This window comes from Hemiscyllium ocellatum, chromosome 37 (assembly GCF_020745735.1).
Source record: "Hemiscyllium ocellatum isolate sHemOce1 chromosome 37, sHemOce1.pat.X.cur, whole genome shotgun sequence".
In the NCBI taxonomy this organism is placed as follows: Eukaryota; Metazoa; Chordata; class Chondrichthyes; order Orectolobiformes; family Hemiscylliidae; genus Hemiscyllium; species Hemiscyllium ocellatum.
Genome location: NC_083437.1, coordinates 7085165 through 7108039, shown reverse-complemented (window position 1 = coordinate 7108039; position 22875 = coordinate 7085165). Strand labels below are relative to the sequence as shown.

General features: G+C 43.2%; 1 protein-coding gene across 3 annotated transcripts in view; it reads left to right on the top strand.

Moving 5' to 3' along the window:
- hspg2 (heparan sulfate proteoglycan 2) overlaps nucleotides 1-22875 on the top strand; it is a 530364-nt gene that overhangs the window by 132597 nt on the left and 374892 nt on the right. For all 3 annotated transcript variants that reach the window (XM_060851818.1, XM_060851817.1, XM_060851815.1), the window contains exons 2-3: nucleotides 2345-2471; nucleotides 3915-4010. In XM_060851818.1, coding sequence (XP_060707801.1) covers nucleotides 2345-2471; nucleotides 3915-4010 — 223 coding nt within the window. The remainder of the gene's footprint in view (nucleotides 1-2344; nucleotides 2472-3914; nucleotides 4011-22875) is intronic.

Below are 22875 nucleotides of genomic sequence, written 5' to 3'. Positions count from 1 at the left end.
AGCATTTAGCTTTTCAATTTTCTAGTCTATTTGTGTTCAAAGTTTGTGAGAAGATTTGTAGCTTGGGTGCTCGTCATTGTGGTTCTGGGAATTTGTGTTGCAAACGTTTCGTCCCCTGTCTAGGTGACATCCTCAGTGCTTGGGAGCCTCCTGTGAAGCGCTTCTGTGATGTTTCCTCCGGCATTTATAGGGTTTGAATCTACTGTTTGGGAAGATTCTGCCAGAAACGGCAGATACAAACCACTATAAATGCCGGAGGAAACATCACAGAAGCGCTTCACAGGAGGCTCCCAAGCACTGAGGATGTCAGCTAGACAGGGGATGAAATGTTTGCAACACAAATTTCCAGCTCGGCGAACAGAACCACATCTATTTGTGTTATTTAAAAATGATTCTTGCATCCCTTCCCTAAAACACTTTTTTTTAAAAAATGAAGCATTTCCTCTGTATCCCTGGGTATTCTTGCACAGAGCCCAGGTTGTGGTTGTGTTGGTTTTGAACATTGCTTCAGCAGGTGACAAGATCTGGCAGCACCTGATTCACTGCCACTTTAAAAAACTGCAGAAATGAATTTCTGTAATCTTAATCTCTCTTTGTTTGGAATAGTAAAGTTTAAGAATTTTAATTCATTTTGACGGTCAGTCTTTACTTGGAATCAGCATACATATGGTGGATGTCAGTATTGTACATATCTCATAACTGGTCTATTGTCATACACCAAGATTGTGACTGAACTGGACATTCACCAAGAGTTGGAGGGTGGTGTGGTGGCACAGTGATTAGCACTACTGCCTCTCCGTGCCAGGACCCCAGGTTCGATTGCAACCTTGGGTGTCTGTGTGGAGTTTGCACATTCTACTGTGTCTGCATGGGTTTTTGCCAGGTATTCCAGTTTCTTCCCACAATCCAAAAATGTGCAAGTTAAATGGATTAGTAATGGGCATTAACTACTGGTCCAGCCAAGGAAGCCTACACTCCATCAATGAATAAAACATAAATCCCAAGGAGATTCACAGGAGTGTTATAGAACAATGCACAATGCCAAGCCGCATAAGAACTTAAGCCCAACACCCTGAAGCTAGGTCAATGAGATGGGTTTTTGAGGGTGTGATAGGAGAGGAAATTGAGATAGGAAGGTTTAGGGCTCAGGCAGCTGAAATCATGAGCACCAATTTTAGAGCAATTAAAATTGGAGATAAAGAAGTCAGAATTAAAGGAGCACAGATTCATCATAGGATTGTAGGTTGAGTTAGCAACTCTGGCTGAACATATTCCAGGTGATGTGGACGAAAGTGGTGGCCAAGAATATTTGTACAATGGTTAAAAACTACAATTAAAGTTGATGGACTATGATGATGATGTTAGTGTTTGTTATCTCCTGGAGAGGGTATGTTCTAGAAATAACCTGTAGTTAGACTCATACATGCATTCACCCGAGTACACGTACACCTGAGCACACTTTAGGACGGGTCCATTGAGCCCTCTTTGCATTGATAATTTCTGATCTGATTATGACCATTTGGTAGCTTCCTGATCTTGATAAACAAGATTTGTATTTTATTATGCATTTACAGGTTAATTGAATCGGAATTCCTCAAAGTGCTATAGTGTGATTTTAGCTCATGTGTCTGTTGCATTAGTGCAGCCCTGAAACACTAGTCCAGTGACGTTAGCACTATGTGACTGCCTGTGAAAAATCATACAGCACAGAAGCATGCTTTTCAGCCCATTGTGCCTCGACTGGTCTTTGAAAAAGCATTGTGTGTAATACCAGCCATTGTTTTATTTTGTCCATGACCCTGCATGTTCCTCGTTCTGAAATACCTATCCACCTCTACTCCCAGGGTCATTTACAGAATCGACTTCAATTCAGGTGGAACATCCCAGATCCCCATAGCTTGGAGAAAAAAACAGGTTGTGTCCACTGCAAATCTTTTGCAAATGTTTTTGGGTCTCCGCCCACGGATTATCGATTCACTAGAAGGAACAGATTTTGCCTTCTCATGCCCTCTCACTGTCCTGAAAAACCCGGTCATCCCTTCACCTTCTCTACCATTCTTCAAGTTATACTGTTGTACGTAATGGCTGCTAACCTCCCCTTCAACCACCAATCAAATGGTTTAGTTAAAAAGTAAGTAACAAAGTCATTTATGACATTAATTAATTGGTACTTGTATGTGGTGTAGCTAAAACTGTGCTGAAAGTCTTGAGTCAATTAATGGAGCAAGTTCCACTTGAAAAACCCGACCTCCCAGTACCTCAGTGACAAGACGTTCCTTCTAGATGTGAATTTATTATGTTGGAATTGGCAAGTAAAAATCTTTTCCATGTCTTGTCTTTCCAGATTATACATGCATCAAAGGTTTTAGATGAAGTTCCAATCCCAGAGGACTCTGAGCTGGACCAGAGTCACCTTCGACGGCGGAGGTTCCCCTTGGAATCAGATGATGAGGACTTTGTAACATCAGCTGGTAAGAGGATGGAGGAACCTGATGGAAAGCTAGAATGAAATTCGACTATTAGCATCAGAATAGCTGATTCTGTTTCCGGTGCATTAGTACTCAGAAAAGAATAATTAATTTCCCTGATCAATATCTCGAAGATTTAGACTACTTGTTGGGCTGACCTTTAATCTGTACTCTCCATGAGCTGGTCATTATAAATATTCAAATCGCCATTAAGATGTGTCTCTTTAACCGTAGGGCTATGGCAGCTACGATTCATAGAAAATTACAGGAGCAGGAGTAGCCATTTGACCCTTGGAGCCTTCTCTGCCATTCATTATAATCACAGCTGGTCATCCAACTCAGTACCCTGTTCCCAATTTGCCCCGTACCCTTTGATCTCATTAAGAACCATACCGAACTCCTCCTTGAAACCATTCAATGGTTTCGTCTCAACAACTTTCTGTGACTGAGAATTTCACCGGCTCACCAATTTTAGGGTGAAGAAATTCCTCCTTATCCCAGTTGGCACGTTGGCTCAGTGGTTAGCACTGCTGCTTCACAGCACCGGGAGCCGGGTTTGATTCTAGCCTTGTGCGACTGTCTGTGTGGAGTTTGCAAGGTTTTTCCCTGTCGGGATGTCCCATGTGTGGGTTTCCTTTGGGTGCACTGGTTTCCTATCAAAGATGTGTAGGCTCGGTGGATTGACTGTGGTAAAAGCCCCATGTAGGGGTAGCATTCTTTGTAGGGTCAGTGCAGACTCAATGGCCAGACTGGCCTCTTGCTGCTCTACAGGGATTCCCTCTATCTTTAGACTGTGACTTCTTCCCTGACCATTAGGAGCAGCCATGCCATCCTTACCCATTGATCACTCCTTGCATTGCCAGCATGGGCTTGCTTCTGGCTAGTGACAAGGAGGAAGGAAGGAGCTCTGTTCATTGCCACAAGGAGGGCTGGGACTGTGCTCAGTGGCACAGAAATGGGCAGGGTGTAATGAGAGTGGAATGGTTATCACTGGCTGCTCACCATGGCCTGGAGATCCAACCTGTTGCAGAAGTGTGTAATAACATTCCTGACCAGTTTAGTTTGAAAGTAGCTAAAACATTTGGATTCAGGACAGGAGAAAATGCAATCTAATTCACTGGGCTGGATGTCCAATATTGGAAAGAAACTCAGCAGGTGTGAAAATATCTGTGGAGACAGAAATGGCGTTAATGTTTGGAGTCCAATGTTAATTCTCTGTGTCATCTGGCTGTAATTTCAACCCAGGTATTCAAGGTCCTACAGCACAGCAATGTATTCATCCTTCCTTAAATTAGTATGCACATCACAATTAAAATAATAAGGAAGCCTGACTGCCTTTGGCTTTGAAATACCAGAAGTAGACTGTCTATCAAATTGCATTGTAAAGTCTTAAGAAAGATCTGGAGTGGTATTAATTGCTCACGGACATTCTGCTCTTTCTCACAGAGGGGAGCGCTGACTTTGAAGAAGGTAGCACACCAGTCACAGTTGAAACTGAACATACACCTGTAACCCCAACAGAGATCCCAAAGGAAAAAACAAGTAAGAACATGTCACTATGTTAATTGCACCTCCCTTCACTATTCTGATTGTGTTATAAATACTGTAAGTGTTTATTGAGGCCAGACAGTCCAATCATGTTTTTATCACAACTTGAACTAAAGGCAGTTAATCAAGCATTTTGCAGTGAGCTTCTCATGGGTTGCATTCTGAAGCATATCTCAAGTGGGCAAAAAGGTCAGAGTTTATACCCAATGGCCCACCCCAGCTGCAATTTGAAGCAGTTTGCATTGGAGTCAACGTTGCAGATGTCATAGGTCTTGAAGTGGAGCAAGGCCTATGTCTTGACACCAGAATCCACCACCCTCAGGTCATTTTTCTTGTGCAGAGGAAATACAAAATTTGTTTTACTTGTCACCTTGAAGTGTTTAGATAGTCATAAACTGATTTATATATTGAATTTGTGTCACTTGAAGACCTTGTGGTGCTTATTTCCTTGTTTGTGGACAAGTTCTCCTGCTTTTCACCAACCTTTATCCACCTAACTGATGGTACCAAAGCTATTAATAGCACCTCCGCAAACCCACCCTGCTGTTTGACAGCCCTTACTGTGTACAAATGAATTTCCATAGAATAGCGATAGTGGCACGACAGAATCATTTCTGAGGCCACATTTAAGGTATTCCAAAAATGTAAAGAGGACATTGTCAATGTAAGGTTTCGCATTCTTTCTTGGTAGAGGCAGAACCATCTTGAGAGTGACCTCTGGCAGTGGGAGAAGAGAGAATTTCCTGGTCTCGTCTCTGTATGACTCCTGCAAACAGATAAAATTCCATATAACAGCCAGAGGTGTTTGCTTTTACAGCTCCACTCCACCCCCCCCCCCAATACAATTCCCCTGTTCTTTTCCTTACTGCTTAATTGAAGATGGAACCCGATTCTCTTCTATCAACATCCTTCCTTCACGTGTCTGTTTCTGTAGTTATTTCTTAGCCAGTACACAGTGAAAGGAGAGAGGTTTCACTGAGTCACTGGGCTGGGTGATTACCAGGTTCTTAAAAATGAAATTCACGTTCCTCAGCGTGAAGGGGACTTTACAGCTCCATCGCCCCAGCAGTGACAGAAGGTGATGGTTTTATGACTGGGCATGGAGGCCCTGGGCTCCATCGCCACAGGGCAGAAGGGAGTTTAGGGTCATGTTCCTAATATGGAAGAGAACTGGTGTTCCATGTCCATAGTGCAGAGGAGAGCCTGGAGCTCAATGTGCCCATCATGGACTCAAACCTTTTGTCTCCAGTGCAGAAGTAGGAGGGTTAAGGTTGAAACTCTCCAGTGTGGAGAGGAACTGACTGCCAGCCCTTGGCAGCACAAAGAAACAGCAGCAAATAACTGTCCCTGCATATGACTTGCAGTTAGGGGAATGACTCACCAATATTTAGAAACAGCTACAAAAACAGCAATCTGCATTCAGAGTTGGAGCTAGGAGCTCTGCATATAAGGCTGCAAAATCTAAAGTGAGAAGGCTGCCAACCAGGCGAGAGCCAGAAAAACCATTGTGACTGTATGGAAATGAATGCACTCCTTTCAGTGGAGGAATGTCAAGACTGCACAGCAGTTGGAATGATTTGCCTGACTGCAATTTTTAAAGTTTTCACTGTTCATCATTCTACCTCTGGTCCTTGTCCGATTTTAGACGTGACAAAAGATTGCCGACTTATTTGTAGCTCATCTGGCTGAATATAGTCTTTCTGTTCAAGCAGTTTGTTGGAGCTGCATTTTAGATAACAGCTTTTATTCAGCAAAGAATAAGTTTAGCCATAGGCATGGCTGTATTGTAGGGTGTTGAGAACCATTTGGGCCTAGACTTTGTTTTGAAACTTTTCTGAAGAGTATTTTGCATTACTGGTTACAGTTTACATGGTCACTTGCAGCTGTTGAAATGGGACCCTTATTTATTACGCCATATTGTTCACAGCCTTCCTAAAATAGAGAATAATTTCACAGCAAGGAGCGGGACTGAAATTAGCAGAATAACTCATTTCACAGGAGCTTAATATAGCCATCTGTAGAGTTGAGCTGTTGCACCCAGGTTTAGTTTCAAGCTTGTTTAGGTTCTGTGTTGTCTGTTTCTTTGACCTACTGAGAATAAACGATCATGTGAGTGAAAAAAAGATTGCTCATGCTTTATTCTTTCATGGGCAATGGCAGGATTCGTGGCCTATCTCTCATTGCCTTGAATTGAATGGATTGCTTAGCCCTTTCAGAGAGCAAAAATCATTTTGTCTGGAGTTGGATCTAGGTCAAACCAAGTGAGGGCATTAGAATCCATATTCCTGATTTATCAATTGAATTTAAATTCCTTTAGCTGCCCTGGTTGGAATTGAACATTTGCTCTCAGACCATTAGACTAGGCCTTTGGGTAACTCGACGGAGGTGGATACTGCAGATGCTGGAGATTACAGTCAAGGTTAGAGTGGTGCTGGAAAAGGACAGCAGGTCAGGTAGTATCCGAGGAGCAGGAAAATTGACGTTTCGGGCAAAAGCTCTTCATCAGGAAAACGCATCAAGTGACATTATCACTATCACTAAGCCACTGTCCCTGATACCAAGGTTCCACTATTTTATAGCATCCTTTCCTGTCACCTGATTAAACTTAATGATGATTGTATAATCACCTCAATTATTCACTCCCAATGAACCTACAACTGGCCCAGGTATGAGGTGATGAGCTTTGGAAAGCAAAGTCACTTGTTCTTCACAAGTCTGCTACTCTCGCTATGTGTCTTACCTCAAATTATTATTTTTGTATATCTCAAAGTGCATAACAAAATGTATTGATTAAATCAACTCACCCCGTTTTCCCATGCTCCCTCAAAGGAATCTCTTTAATAAATCCACTAGTTCATTGGAAATGGAGAGCCAAAAGGACGCCAGTTCTGGGGTGGGGGAGTCCAGAACTAGAGGACATAGGTTTAGGGTGAGAGAGGCAAGATATAAAAGAGTCCTAAGGGACAACTTTTTCACACAGAGGGTGGTACATGTATGGAATGAGCTGCCAGAGGAAGTGGTGGAGGCTGGTACAATTGCAACATTTAAAAGGTATCTGGATGGGTATATGAATAGGAAGGGTTTGGAAGGAAATGGTTCAGGTGTTGGCAGGTGGGACTAGATTGGGTTGGGATATCTGGTCGGCATGGACAGGTTGGACCGAAGGGTCTGTTTCCATGATGTACATCTCTATGATTCCATGACTCTAGTCACAGAAATAACATTATAAGCTACATTACCCGCTGCAATGGATTGGCAACAGTGATGTGTGTGAAACTTGGGTAGGTCTTTCATGTGAAGTTTTACCTGTTAACTGTAGAAGTTAATCATAAGCATTTTCCAGTGGAGACACTCATTGGATAATTGCTTATGTACATGTCCACCTCTGCACAAGGTCTTCCACAATTGGTGAGCACTTACAGGAGGATTTGGAGTTGATTATCTCTGAGGATGTGAAAAGACCTATATAAATGCAGGTTGCCCTTAATTTTTGGAAAAATAATTACTGTTTTGTCTCCACTGCCTATTAACCAAATAGAAGTGATTTATACTTAGAATAATATAGATACTTCACAGCGTTGATAATCCAGGACCAATGTAAGATTCAGTGAATGCAGCAAAATGCAAATGATCAGATGCTCAAACACAGCAAGAGTTTGTAGCCAGAGCTGCAGCCTACTTCCTCTACCTAATTAATTCACGAGCTTGTCTGTAATGTTTATTTCAAAAGGCTCCAGAAATCTGCAGGAAGGCTTTGGAACCTTAGCTAATCTGTACCAAAAATAGAAGTGGAGATATGTTTCAAAATAATTACGGCAGGAATAATTTTGCAAAGTATTTGGATTTAGGCCAGGATACTGGCTTCAATTTAGTTGCCTTTTCACAGTACGCTGGTCCATACAAGTTGTACCGGTTTTCGGCACAAGTCACATAGGATCTTAAAAACTGTCCTCGTCAGCCTCTATGAACTTAGGTGACCCAAAACTCTGCTGTCTATACACTAACTGCACTGAGCACCATTTACCTGTCCATCTCTGCACTCACTGACCTATACTGAATCTTGGTCCAGCAGTGCCTCATTTATAAAAGTGCCATCCTCATGTTCAAAAGCCTCAGTGACCTAGCGTCTCCTTATCCCTGTAAGCTCTTTCATTTGCACAACTTTACACAAACTCTATTGACTCTGATCTCTGGTACATTCCCCACTTCGTTCATTCTGCCATTAGTGGCTGTACCTTCAGCTATTTCGACTGGAAGCTCTAGTATTCCTTCCCTGAACCTCTCCATTTCTCTTCGAAAAAGTTCCCAAAAACCTGCTCATTTGACTCCCACCAGATTTATTAGTTTTCTTTTCTGCGACCTCTTTGAGCTGCTAAACTAGACAACTTTAAATGCAGGTGTTTTAGAAAATGGCTGCAGGTTATTGTGAATTGAAAGTTAGCTGGAGACAATAGTTTGAGGCATCTTGCCCTTGGGTTTCTTTGATTCTTTTTGCTTGAAGTTTGATGGAAATTATGCTTGCCTGGTGTTTTACAGCATTATTGGAAGAGGGCCCATTGATGAAACTGCACTTGCAGAGATCCGTGACCAGAGGAATATGTTGGAGGTGGCTGCACCCGGTTATTTTCATTCCTGAAATGTCGACTCTCCTGCTCCTCAGATGCTGCCTGACCTGCTGTGCTTTTCCAGTGCCACACTTTTTGGCACTGGTTATTTGCACTTCAAGTTGGAAATGAGTCATAATTCACATATGGAGTCAGTTTCAATACAAGTCTTGGATGCCACTCTTTTAGTTCGAAGTCTTGCTCCCACGTCAGTTTCATTGGTTCAATGTTCCAAATTGGCCCTCGCGTAGGAAAGTTTTATCTTTTCTCAGCAAGTCTGACTGTTGCTAATTGTAAGATTCAGTAATTAAAGGGAAAGTTGTGAGTAACTAAATTAATCACTTTAAAATACTTAAGGTTTAACAACCCTTAAATATATAATTTAAGCTTTCCCAGGACGCAGTGTGTTTATAACTGAGCTTTTGATTATGTAGCCTTAAGGCATATTAATGGGAGCAGTAAACCAAATTTATTTAATTTGAGCAAACAATGACCTAGTCATTATCCTGGATAAATGGAAGTTATTTATGCCTCTGCAGATAAGCTGATAACCCTCAGAGAATCACTACATTGTTCTTAAACTTCAATTTCTTTCTTTTTCTCTGCTTTTCACCATCTGTTTGGATGAGCAAATCAGGTCAGTAGCTGTGCTGAGGAACAGATTACCATTCCTGCTGGCCCTCCTTTTGTGTAAAACTTGTAATGATTTACAGATTGCATGTACAAAAGAATTATATCCAGCTGCAATGTGTGATTAGCTTAAGTTGGTTCCTGCAGAATCCCTCTGTTTAGAAAATGTGAAGCTTTTGTCCTAAAATATTAAACCTTTTCATCATATCCATGTAGATGTATTTTTTTGTCAACTCAAGGAAATCCACATGTATTTGTGCACTCTCAGACACCCAGAAGGCATAGAGTAAATCTGACCACGTGGAAGTCCCTACCTGTTCTCACCTTCGGGCTGAATTGTTCTCACTAAGTCTATCATTCAATTGACTTTATGCTGGAAAATTTAAAGTACAGATGCATCAGGAATCTGCTGCAAGGTATGTTTTCATGGTAGTGACTACACTTGATGAAGTGTGAGATACCATCAGCTGTCAAAGCAGTTATGTTAATAGGTTCTTTTTAGATGTACTGGCTGTTGGACTGTCTGTCAAACACAGGAGAGGGAGAGGAATACCGGTTTTGAAAAATGTTATTAAATGGGATGTGGGTGTTACTAGCAAGACCAGCATTTCCTATTCGGCCTTGATTGCCTTTCTATGGAGTACCTTGCTAGGCCAATTCAGAGAGCATTAAGGATTAGCCACATTGGGAATCTGGGCTTGCATATAGCAGAGAAGGACAGGAGGTTTATCTCTGTAAAGGGCATTAGTGAATCAAATAGGGGTTTTATACATATATTAACTGATCATTTCATCATTGCTGTTACTGGGGCTAGCTTAATAGTTTTTATTGAATTTAAATTCCAGCAGCTGCTGTGGTGGGGTTTGAACCCAAACCCCCAGAGTAATAGCCTGGTCCTCTGGATCATAAATCTAGTGGCATTACCACTATGCCATTGCCTCCCCCTCATTCGTGACGTAGTGATTTGCAGCTCATGCAGCTCTGGGACCTACCTTCCCGACTACGTTTATTGCTGAAATTTATTTCTTTCACGTTCACCAGAGGGGTGAGTGACAAAGTTTTCAAATTCAGTGGTCCTTTCTGACCTTACTTCAAATTACCTTAATGCTGCATCAATTCACAGTTAATCCTTTACAGGTTTCAGATGTGTTAGCTTCCAGACATTATATGTTTAAAGATGCAGTTATCTTCGCAATATAGTTGGTGTGAGAATGTGCTTGGATTTATTAGAGTTCTTTTATAAATGCACCGAGAAAATTGACAGTAAAGGCCTCACGAAAAGACAATGTGCGTTCTAACAGCTTATTATAAACCTGCTTATTACACATCTGTTTCTCTGTCAGTTCATAAGGCTGCTGGGAGTGTAGAACTATTTTTGGCCTTGATTTATTTTTGAATCTACTGTATTGGTTTATTTTAAAATGAAGTCTTTTCCTCAAATTTTCTCCCGACCTTAAATTTCTGAGCTTGGGAATTTACAGGGTAAAGGCGTTGTCTGATCCCTTGCTTTATTGTTGGAACAAATTTGTTAGGTTAGATTATATCTAAGGAGCGGATTAAAATGGGCCATGCCAGAAGACTTGTCAATGTCATTCCATGTTTTTTTTTTGCTTCCCTTTATTTTCCCATTGACACCCATAAAATTGGGCCATGTCCACTTGAGACTGACTTGAGGGATTTGTAAATCCTCACGGTTATAGAGTTATACAGCACAGAAACAGACCCTTCAGTCCAAGACATCTGCACTGACCAGCTGACCCTAGTCCCATTTTAGATTTAGGTTTTATTGTCATGTTGACTCAAGCACGGAGACAAGGCTACAGTGAAAAGCGTACAATGTTGTCACACACAACGCCATCTTAGTTACAAAGTATTTAGGTGAAAAGTCTAATTTACAGAAGAAGAAAAGGTAAAGAAATAAATTTAAACATTCAGCGTCACAGTTGTCTTAGTATAAACATAGAAAAATAAAGAAAGAAACAATCAAACATTACAGTCAAGAGTGTGATGCTAGAAAAGCACAGCAGGTCAGGCAGCATCCAAGGAGCAGGAGAATCGATGTTTCGGGCAAAAGCCCTTCATCAAAATTGAGGCTTGTGAGTTGAGTGGGTGGAGAGATAAATGGGAAGGGGGCTAGGGCTAGGGGGAAGGTAGATGAGAGTGCAATAGGTAAGTGGGGGTAATGGTGATAGGTCGGAGAGGAAGGTGGCACCACCCTCTTGAATTGTCCTGCCTTTCCATTTTCCTTCCCACCTATCCCCGCCCCCTCCTCTCCAACCCATCACATTTACCCCCCACCTCCACCTACCTATCACACTCTCAGTTGCCTTTCCCCCAGATGCACCCCCTCGCGTTTATTTCTCCACCCCTTGGCTCGGACGCCTCATTCCTGATGCAGGACTTGCTCCTGCTCCTTGGATGCGACCTGACCCGCTGTGCTTTTCCAGCACAACACTTTTGAATCTGATCTTCTCGTTTTCTCCTGGTCAAACATTGCAGTCCTTTCATAAGCAATAGGCCTGTGAACATTCCGAGCTGGCATTTCCCCGAGAGGGCTCAGTCTCCCCTGAACTGGGCATGCTTTCACTCGTGCTGGGCAGCTCCCTTCACTGCTGCTGACCACCATTGGGCACTCCTGGTTTTGCCACTGCTCACAAGGCTTCAGCTCTGACTGCTGCTTTGCCGCTGCTGTTACCTCATCGCAATTGCCAGCATTTGATTCATACCCTTCTAAATCCTTCTTAATCATTTACTCCTGTCGATGCTTTTTAAATGCTGTATTGTACCAGCCTCCACTACCTTCTCTAACAGCTCATTCCAAATGCATCTCCCTCTGTATGAAAAAGTTGCCCCTCGGGTCCCCTCTCACCTTAAACCTATGCCCTTTAGTTTTGAACTCCCCTACCCTGGGAAAAGGCCTTGGCTACTCACCTAGTCTATGCCCCTCATAATTTTATAAACCGCTATAAGGTCACCCCAGAGTGTCTGATGCTCAGGGGAAAAGCTCCAGCCTATTCAGCCTCTCCCAATTGCTCAAGCCCTCCAACCTTGGCAACCTCCTTGTAAATCCTTTCTGCACCCTTTCAAGTTTAACAGCATCTTTCCTATAGCAGGGAGACCAGAATTGAATATTATTCCAAAAGTGGCCTCAGCAATGTCCTATACAGCACATGATGTCCTAATTCCTATACTCAGTGCACTGACCAATGAAGGCAAATGTGCCAAACACCTTCACTACCTGTGACTCCACTTTCAAGGAACTATGCATCTGCACCCCTCTGTTCAGCAACACTCCCCAGAGCCCCACCATTAACTGTGTACGTCCTGCCTGACCAGAATGCAACCCCTTGTACCTGTCTAAATTAAACTCCATTTGCCACTCCCTTGTCCCATTGGCCTACCTGATCAAGGTCCCGTTGTACTATGAACAAGAAAAAGCAGTATTATTGCAACACCTGAGGAGATATCCAAAGTACTTTTCATTTCTTTATTCTTTGATGGGTTGTTGATGGTGCTGGCAAAGTCAGCATTTGTTGCCTATCCCTAAGCAGTTTGCTAGAACTTTCCAGGTAGAAATTAAGACTCAATCATACTGTGTTGGGTCTGGAGTCATCTTTACACAAGCTCAGGAGAGTACTTTGCTACTCTCGTGGATATTAACAAACCAAATGGAATTTTAGACAGTTACTGATCATTGTATGGTTGTCATTATTGAGACGAGTTTTCAATTTATTAGCTAAATTCAGTTTCACTTGAATCTATACTCCCAGAGCATTAGCTTGGGATTTTGGATTGCCACTACCATGACATTACCACATAGCCTTAGCGGGTTGGATTAAGGAGAACCCCAGGCATTCTACACTTAAATAAGGAAGAAAAGGAAAGCCAGAGTTGGATAGGGTTGGCCAGGGATAGTGGAGGGAGCATGGGCCTGGAGTAGGAGGAGATGGGGAAGTCCTTAATGAATACTTTGCTTCAGCACTCATTAGCGAGAGGGACCTTATTCTTGATGAGGACAGCGTGAAACAGGCTAATATGCTGAAACAGGTTGATGTTAAGAAGAAAGCTGTGCTAGAAATTTTGAAAAATGTGAGGTTAGATAAGTCCCCTGGGCCAGATCGTATATACCAAAGGTTACTATAGGAAGCAAGGGAAGAGACTGCTGCATCATTGGCAATGATCTTCACATCCTCACTTTCCTCTGGAGTAGTAGCAGATAATTGAAAGGTGGCAAATAGTCCCTCAAGATAGGGACCAGGACTAACCTGGGAATTACAGATCTTAGGTCAGTGATGGGCAAATTACTGGAGAGGATTCTGAGAGACAGGATTTGTGATTATTTGGAAAAGCATAGCTTGATTAGAGATAGTCAGCATGGCTTTGTGATGGGTCGTGCCTCACAAACCTTGTTGAATTCTTTGAGGATGTGACAAAACACATTGATGAAAGTAAAGCAATGGATGCGTTGTATATGGATTTTAGCAAGGCACTTGTCAAGGTTCCCCCAGTAAGCTCATTCAGCAAGTAAAGAGGCATGGGATGCAGGGACATTTGGCTGTCTGGATAGAGAATTGGCTGGCCCATTGAAGACAGAGGGTATAGTAGATGGAAAGTGTTCAGCCTAGAACTGGGTGGCCAGTGGTATTCCACAGAGGTCTGCTCTGGGACCTCTGCTCTTTGTGATTTTTATAAGTGAATGGGGAAATGGAAGGGTTTAGAAAGTTTGTCAATGCCATGAAGGTTGGCGGAGCAGTGGATAGTGTGGAGGGCTGTTGCAGGTTGGAAACAGGACATTGACAGGATGCAGATTTGTGCTGAGAAGTGGCAGATTGAGTTCAACCTGGAAAAGTGTGAAGTGATTCGTTTTGGAGGATTGAATTTGAATGCGGATTAGAGGGTTAAAAGCAGGATTCTTGGCAGTGTGGAGGAACTGGGGGATCTTGGGGTCCATGTCAAGTTGAGAGGATTGTTAAGAAGGCGTATGGTCTGTTGCCTTTTATTAATAGGGGGATTGAGATTAAGAGGCATGAGGGTATGCTGCAGCTCTATAGAGCACTGGTTAGACCACACTTGGAATATTTCTGGTCACCTCATTATAGGAAGGATGTGTAAGTTTTAGAGAGGGTGTAGAGGAGATTTACCAGGATTCTGCCTGGACTGGAGGACCTGTCTTATGAAGAAAGGTTGAGGGAGCTCAGGCTTTTCTCATTGGAGTGAAGAAGGATGAGAGGTGACTTGATAGAGGTGTACAAGATGATGGGGCATAGATAGAATAGATAGCTAGAGATGTTTTCCCCAGGGCGGAAATGGCTATCATGAGGGGCATAATTTTAAGGTGATTGGAGGAAGGTATAGGGGAGGTGTCAGAGATAAGTTTCTTTACGCAGAGAGTGGTGGGTACATGGAGTGCACTGCCAGCAGTGGTGGTAGAGTCAGATACATTAGGGACATTTAAGCCACTCTTTATTCGGCACATGAATGATAGTAAAACGAAGGAGTATGTAGGTTAGTAGGATAAATGGTCGGCACAGCATTGAGGGCTGAAGGGCTTGGACTGTAATGATCTATGTGCTGTGTCACCGATTTCTTTTATGTATGAAGAAACTATCATCAACAGAGGCCAATTGATTGAACTTGCGTGACCAAACAGTTCAAAGCTTAATTTCATATTTCATGTTTTTTGTTTTGGTTGTTCACAAGATGATCCTTCATTTCAGTTTCGTATGCTTATTAATTTTTTAATAATCACAGATGGAATATCTTTGAAGGGAAAAGTCCTGACTCCTCGTGATTTGTCAGTAGGGATTGTGTACCAGATGAAGTATTAAACTGAGCTCCTGTCTGCTCTCTCAGACCAATGTTTAAAAAAAAAATTCAGTGGCTACAATGAAAGATTGGATGTCCTGGCTAATATTTATTCCTCAGTCACTGTCATTGAAAGAACAGATGAACCAGGCATTGCTGTCTATGGGAGCTTGCTGTGTACATATTGGGTGCTGTATTTAGAATCATAGAATCCCTACGGTTGGAAACAGGCCATTTCTTACATCATAATCGTGATCAGGCTTTATAAAACACTTAACTGGCTTAAAGCACTTTAGGGCATCCTGAGACCATGAAATGTACTTGTTTCTGTGGTAAGGTCACGGAGCTGTTCAGAAAGGTCACGGTAAACCAAGTGCATTTGTAAATGGGCGCTCGTAGCAGTGAGCATCCGAGGAGCAGGAAAATCAACGTTCAAGGCTGGAGCCCTTCATCAGGAAACAGCTTTTCCTGATGAATGGCTCTGACCCAAAATGTCAATTCTCCTGCTCCTTGGATGCTGCCTGACCTGCTGTGCTTTTCCAGCAATACACTCTCAACTCTGATCTCCAGCATCTGCAGACCTAACTGTCTACTAGTAGCAGGAACACTTGGAAGATGAACTTCTGATGCAAGCCTTTGCTACTGAACATGCAGTATGCCCCCCACCCTCACTCTGGTGTGCATTTTGTCCCTGAGGCCCTGCTGTCTCTTCAGCTTGGGTATTCAATAGTACTTGACTTGAGACGGTCTTGTTTGGTGCTGTGAACGTATAATTACTGAGCAGCATGTGACAGGTATGTTTTGCGAACACATCAAAGAAAATGTTTTTCAGACAATGTTCTTGTCTTTGATGTAATTTCTCCGCACTGGGAAAAGGGATATTATCAGATGCCTTTTAAATTTACAGCATTTAGGTTATCGTGTACTTACAGCCTTTGAAGTGAACTTTTTCAGTTGTGTTGCTGCTAACTACATGGTTTAGTAGTTAATGAGTTTCAATTGCTGTTTAATTTCAGTCATGTTGTTGTTTACATTTTAGCAGCTGAAATAATTGTACTAGGTATAAACTTGTTAGGAAGCAATCATGTTTTCTAAAAATATACCATTAAATGAATATTTACATTGTACAGAAGGTGACAAGTTCTCTGATCTCCTCTTCTGTACCTTGTCCACTGTGTAGCCACTGGGAAACTCCATGCAGTCCAAGCAGTGTGCCAATGCTCAGCTTCCACTTGCCACTGGTGGACCTTGGAGGTCCACCAAGTGGCAAGGAAAATTAGAGAGGTTATCGCCACATTCCCATGGAAAGGAATAGAAAATTGTCTTTTTTCCGCAGTAACTATTCCTGGCAACTTCACATCTGCTACCTCTAAAAGTATGACGCTGGCAAGAGTTGTTTGGTATTTCAATACCATAAATGCTTCTTGGTGTTGTTCTCGTCTGGTGATTATTGGTAAAGGATGCATCCTGTAGGATACTTTCATAGAGAGCCTGTTCTTCGATAACAAAAAGGTCTATTGCATGATAGTAATAAGCAACTATATTCTGTCGGAAATAATTATCGAGTCATAGAGATGTACAGCATGGAAACAGACCCTAGGGTCCAACCTGTCCACGCCGACCAGATATCCCAACCCAGTCTAGTCCCACCTGCCAGCACACGGCCCATATCCCTCCAAACCCTTCCTATTCATATACCCATCCAAATACCTCTTAAATGTTGTAATTGTACCAGCCTCCACCACATCCTCTGGCAGCTCATTCCATACACGTACCACCCTCTGCATGAAGAAGTTGCCCCTTAGGTCTCTTTTATATCTTTCCCCTCTCACCCTAAACCTATGCCCTCTAGTTCTGGACTCCCCAACCCCAGGGAACAAACTTTGCCTATTTATCCTATCCATGCCGCTCATAATTTTGTAAACCTCTATGAGGTCGCCCATCAGCCTCCGATGCTCCAGGGAAAACAGCCCCAGCCTGTTCAGCCCTACCTGGCAACATCCTTGTAAGTCTTTTCTGAACCCTGGAACTGGTACAATGCTCTCTCTGAAAGATAGATTCAAACTCCTTGTGTATCTCAGAATGGGCAGGGTAAATCTCACATGGGATTAACCCGCATAAATGACTCTTTTTCTCGGCATTTTTATAGCAGCTACCCCACACATCATTATGTGGTCTTAACCAGATAGAACCTATCAGCAGTTTGTTGATTTAGTCATTGCATAGTTATGAAACATAATTAAAGGCAATAACTTCTTAGTTTTTGATTCATTTATTGCCCCATCCTACATCCAGTCCATTTTCAGGGTTCCCTCTCTTTGTTCAGTTTCCTTGAAGTCACCTGGAATTTATCAGTTGTGATGTGGTGTTCAAAACAAAGCAAATCATGGTGAAATGTTATAAGAGACATTTTGTCCTCAGCTGAAGCATAGTGTCCAGTTGTGGGAACCATGCTTGAGGAAGGATGTGAAGGGACTAAGAGAAGGAACAGAAACAAAGTCATGAGAATTGCTCCAGAAATTAGATGGTTTTCTAAATGTTGGAGTCTGGACGGAGTAGTTCGAGAAGAACTGTCTCCATTGGTGGAATGATCAATAATGAGAGAGCTTAAAATGGGGGCAATTGACCAAACAGGAAATGTTAACCTGAGGAAAACTTTTTCACACAGTGAGGTGTTACAGTCTGGAATGTACTGTCTGAGAATGTGCTGGAGGCCGGTTCACTGGAATGGAGAGGATCTGGAGTGCACTGCCTGAGAATGGAGCGAATGGAGATTTGGGTGGAGAGAGCACACCTCCAAGGTTCTGGAGAGGCAAGAACTATATGAAGACCATGAAGTTATTGAATGTGGCTATTTAGAGGAAGACAGTAATAGTGACAAAGGATGAAATGTTGGGCAGAGAACTAGCGCCTGATATTGGGGTATTCACAAAGGTCAGCAAATATTGAATCAAGCAATGCAACTGAAAATGTTCTCAGCATTTCTATGAACTTGAGGACAGACGATGTAAAAGGATGGAATCTCTGAAGAGCTGTAAGCCAAGTGGGGGTGGAGAGGGATGAGAGCAATGAATTGTTTGCATCAATAGTGGGCACTGTAACAGCTTGAAGTGCATGAAGGGGAGCAATATAAGTAGAAGTTATTTTTTGCAGGAAACATAAAGGCATTAGCATTGTTTAAAAAAAAGCACTTTTGGTAAAGTGGTGCCTTGGAATACTGCAGCTAATTTGCCACATTTCATATTTCCTGAAGTTACTGTGTTGATCCAATGGTACTTCCAGTATTTTGCCAGCTGGACACCATCACCAAGTGAGTGGAAAATAAATCACAGTTTAAACTGTTCTAAGACAAGTTATCCATTTAGAACCAAAAATGGAAAAGCACAGGGAAGATTGCTTCTTGGCATGATTAGATTTGTTACTTCAAATTTTGAGATAATGTCATGAGCTACCGACTCTCCCCAAGTTACTGCAGATGCTGGAAATCTGACACAAGCATAGAGAAAGCTGGAGAAACTAAACAGATCTGGCAGCATCTGGAGAGGGAACATACAGTTAATATTTTGAGTTAAATATGACTCTTCCTCAGAACTGAAAGCAGTTGCAAAATGATTTTTTAAAATATCACTGATTAGATCCAGAGGAGCAATGAGGGGAACAGATCATGTAGAGGCCCAGTGCAAAAGGGTTTCTAATTGTGTTGAAAGAGAAATTAAGATGCAAAATGGGTGTAAATTAAGGTGTGAAAATAGAAAAAACACTATTTTCCAATCCTTTTCAGTTCTGAAGAAGGGTCATTTTGGATTCAAAATATTAGTTCTGTTTCTCTCTCCAGATGCTGCCAGACCGGCTGAATTTCTGCGGCTTTCTGTATTTGTTCCTGTATCCTCACCTGGCCTGTTTGGTGGCAAGTTATGCAGAAAAAGATAATCCATCTTTGTCAGACTTGACAAAACAGTGGTACTTCAGTATTAGTCAGAACCCGTTTGGAGTAATTGCATTCAGTCCTGGGTGTCATGAAGGACACTTTTAGAATAGAAACCCTACAGTTTCCAAACAGGCCATTCGGCCCAGCAAGTCCACACCGACCTCCTGAAGAATAACCGAACCAGATTCATTCCTCCACCCTATTATTCTACACTTACCTCTGACTAATGCACCTAATCTACACATCCCTGAACATTATGGGCAATTTAGCCTGGCCAATTCACCTAACTTGCACTGTGATAAGAAACCAGAGCACCCAGAGGAAATCCATGCAGACACTGGGAGAATGTGCAAACTCCATATAGACAGTCGTCCGAGGCTGGAATCGAAACTGGTCCCTGGTGCTGAGAGGCAGCAGTGTTAGCCACTGAGCCACAGTGCCAACCTTAGACAGCACCTTCTAAACTGTAGTCATTACCATCTAGAAGGACATGGGCAGCAGATTCATGGGAAGAATACCACCTATATGTTCCCCTACAAGCCCCTTGTCATCTTCACTTAGAATTCTATCATTGTCCCTTTAGTGTTGCTGGTAAAAATCCCGGAGCTCCCTTCCTAAAGACGTTGTGGTGTACCCACAGCCCATGGACTGCTGCGGTTCAAGAAGGCAACTCACTGGAGCAATTAGAGATGGGCTGTAAATGCTGCCACAGCCAACAATGCTCACAACACATGAGTAAAGGCCAGCTTTCCTCTGTTTTGATGAAAAGTTGCCACTCTGAAACATTGAGGAGAAAGTGAGGACTGCAGATGCTGCAGATCAGAGTCGAGAGTGTGGTGCTGGAAAAGCAGAGCTAGTCAGGCAGCATCCAAGGAGGAGAATTGACGTTTCAGGCATGAGCCCTTCATCAGGAATGGAGGGCATGATTTTCCTGCTCCTTGGATGTTGCCTGACCACACTCTCGACTCTGAAGCATTAACTCTGTTTCGGTCACCATGGATGCCTCCCAATCTGACATTTTCAAGCATTTTCTATTTTCCATTTCTAGTTTCCTTTGTGGAAAAGATCCTCTACAATTTCTGCCCCAGAGTTTCAGCTGCATATGTCATCCAGTGGGATAATAAACACAGAATCTCAGCTGTCCTTTTATCAGAGAATAGCATAACAGTCTGGACGGAGTGTGGATGGATAGATAACGGAACTGTGTGTGTGTATATGTGACTGGCAGTGTACATTACTATGTAATTGTCCCTCTGGGAGCAGTCAAACATTTGAGGCTGAGGTATCAGCTCAAAACGCTTAGTGGCAACAGTGGAGCAATGAGGAGTTACTGCACTGCAAAACCTGAACCAATTCCCTATTCTCTTAACAAACTGGAGGCACGAGGGCCATGGTTGGATGTTGATTTCAATATATAGATGAAGGACGATTGCGAATGAGGAAGGAGGAAATCTGTCAAAGGCTCATTAAATGTGCGCACAGATTAATCCACTTTCAATTTATAAGAAATTCTATGTTTTTTTAAAAAGCTATCTTGGACTCTCAGCAGTATTGATAGCAGACTTGATCATGTTTAAGAGTGTCTTTAGAGTCATAGAGATGGACAGCATGGAAACAGACCCTTCAGTTTAACTCGTCCATGCCGACCAGATATCCTAAATTAATTTAGTTCCATTTGCTCGCATTTGGGCCGTTTCTCTCTAAACCCTTCCTATTCATGTATCTATCCAGATACCTTTTAAATGTTGTAATTGTACCAGTCTCCACCATTTCTTCTGGCAGCTCATTCCACACACTTACCACCCTCTGCGGGAAAAGATTGTCCAGCTTTCAAGCTAAGACTATCAAAACGTTTCTGTTTTTGATTCTGAGGTTAATGAATAAATTACTTGGCCCTGGATCAGATTTAGTTTGATTTATTTATTTATGCCCATGAGTTTCTTTTGTCTCAGTGCTGCTGTGATAAATAACTCTATTTTTGGAACAATACCATTTGCAGTTTTCCTGTTATCAGTTTAGATATCAAAGCAAAACGATTAACTAACCAGACTGTTGTCTCACATTTATCTTGATTCCTGTTTAACTGATGGCTGTATGTGTTTGAGTTTCCTGGTTTCATAACATACACTTTTTAAAGTTGACCATGGGATATGAGCATTACTGTATCCTGAAAGCATATAAACACCTTATTAAATCCTGCAGTCTTTATGGTGTAGGAACATCCACACAGCTGGTGAAGGTAATTCCACAATTTTGACCCAGTGACAGTGAAGAAATGGTCACATTGTTCCCATGTATGTGGTAGAGGTGATTTAGATCATGGGTTTGAAAGGTGCTGTTGGAAGAGTCCTGGTGTGTTCCTGTAGTGTTTCTTGTAGATGATGCACACTGCTAGTCACTGCAGTGGAGTTGTAGAAGGAGCGAATGTTTAAGACGGTGGATGGAATATCTGTCAAGTAGGTTGCTTTGTCCTGGATGTTGTGGAGTTTTGTTGGAGCTGTACTCATCCAGGTAAGTGGGGAATATTTCATCACCCTCCTGAATTGCACCTTCTAGGCCAGTTCTTAGGGCATCAGGAAGTGATGCAGAATTCCCAGCCTCTGATCTCCTCTTGTAGTCATGTGGTTAGTCCGGAGTGGGGTGGGGGCGGAGAGGTCAGGAAGAAGATTGCAGGTTAGGAGGGCGGTGCTGAGTTGAGCCTCGTGCTCCCACGAGGAGGTTGAACAGTTCATCAACTTTACTAACACCTTCCATCCCGACCTGAAATTCACCTGGACTGTCTCAGACTCCTCCCTCCCCTTCCTAGACCTTTCCATCTCTATCTCGGGCGACCGACTCAACACAGACATCTATTATAAACCGACTGACTCCCACAGCTACCTGGACTACACCTCCTCCCACCCTGCCCCCTGCAAAAACGCCATCCCATATTCCCAATTCCTTCGTCTCCGCCGCATCTGCTCCCAGGAGGACCAATTCCAACACCGCACAGCCCAGATGGCCTCCTTCTTCAAGGACCGCAGATTCCCCCCAGACGTGATCGACGATGCCCTCCACCGCATCTCCTCCACTTCCCGCTCCTCCGCCCTTGAGCCCCGCTCCTCCAACCGCCACCAAGACAGAACCCCACTGGTTCTCACCTACCACCCCACCAACCTCCGCATACAACGTATCATTTCCGCCACCTCCAAACGGACCCCACCACCAAGGATATATTTCCCTCCCCTCCCCTATCAGCGTTCCGCAAGGACCACTCCCTTCGTGACTCCCTCGTCAGATCCACACCCCCCACCAACCCAACCTCCACCCCTGGCACCTTCCCCTGCAACCGCAGGAAATGTAAAACTTGCGCCCATACCTCCACACTCACTTCCCTCCAAGGCCCCAAGGGATCCTTCCATATCCGCCACAAGTTCACCTGTACCTCCACACACATCATCTATTGCATCCGCTGCACCCGATGTGGCCTCCTCTATATTGGTGAGACAGGCCGCTTACTTGCGGAACGCTTCAGAGAACACCTCAGGGACGCCCGGACCAACCAACCCAACCACCCCGTGGCTCAACACTTCAACTCTCCCTCCCACTCCACCGAGGACATGCAGGTCCTTGGACTCCTCCACCGGTAGAACATAACAACACGACGGCTGGAGGAGGAGCGCCTCATCTTCCGCCTGGGAACCCTCCAACCACAAGGTATGAATTCAGATTTCTCCAGTTTCCTCATTTCCCCTCCCCCCACCTTGTCTCAGTCGGTTCCCTCAACTCAGCACCGCCCTCCTAACCTGCAATCTTCTTCCTGACCTCTCCGCCCCCACCCCACTCCGGCCTATCACCCTCACCTTGACCTCCTTTCACCTATCCCACCTCCATCGCCCCTCCCCCAAGTCCC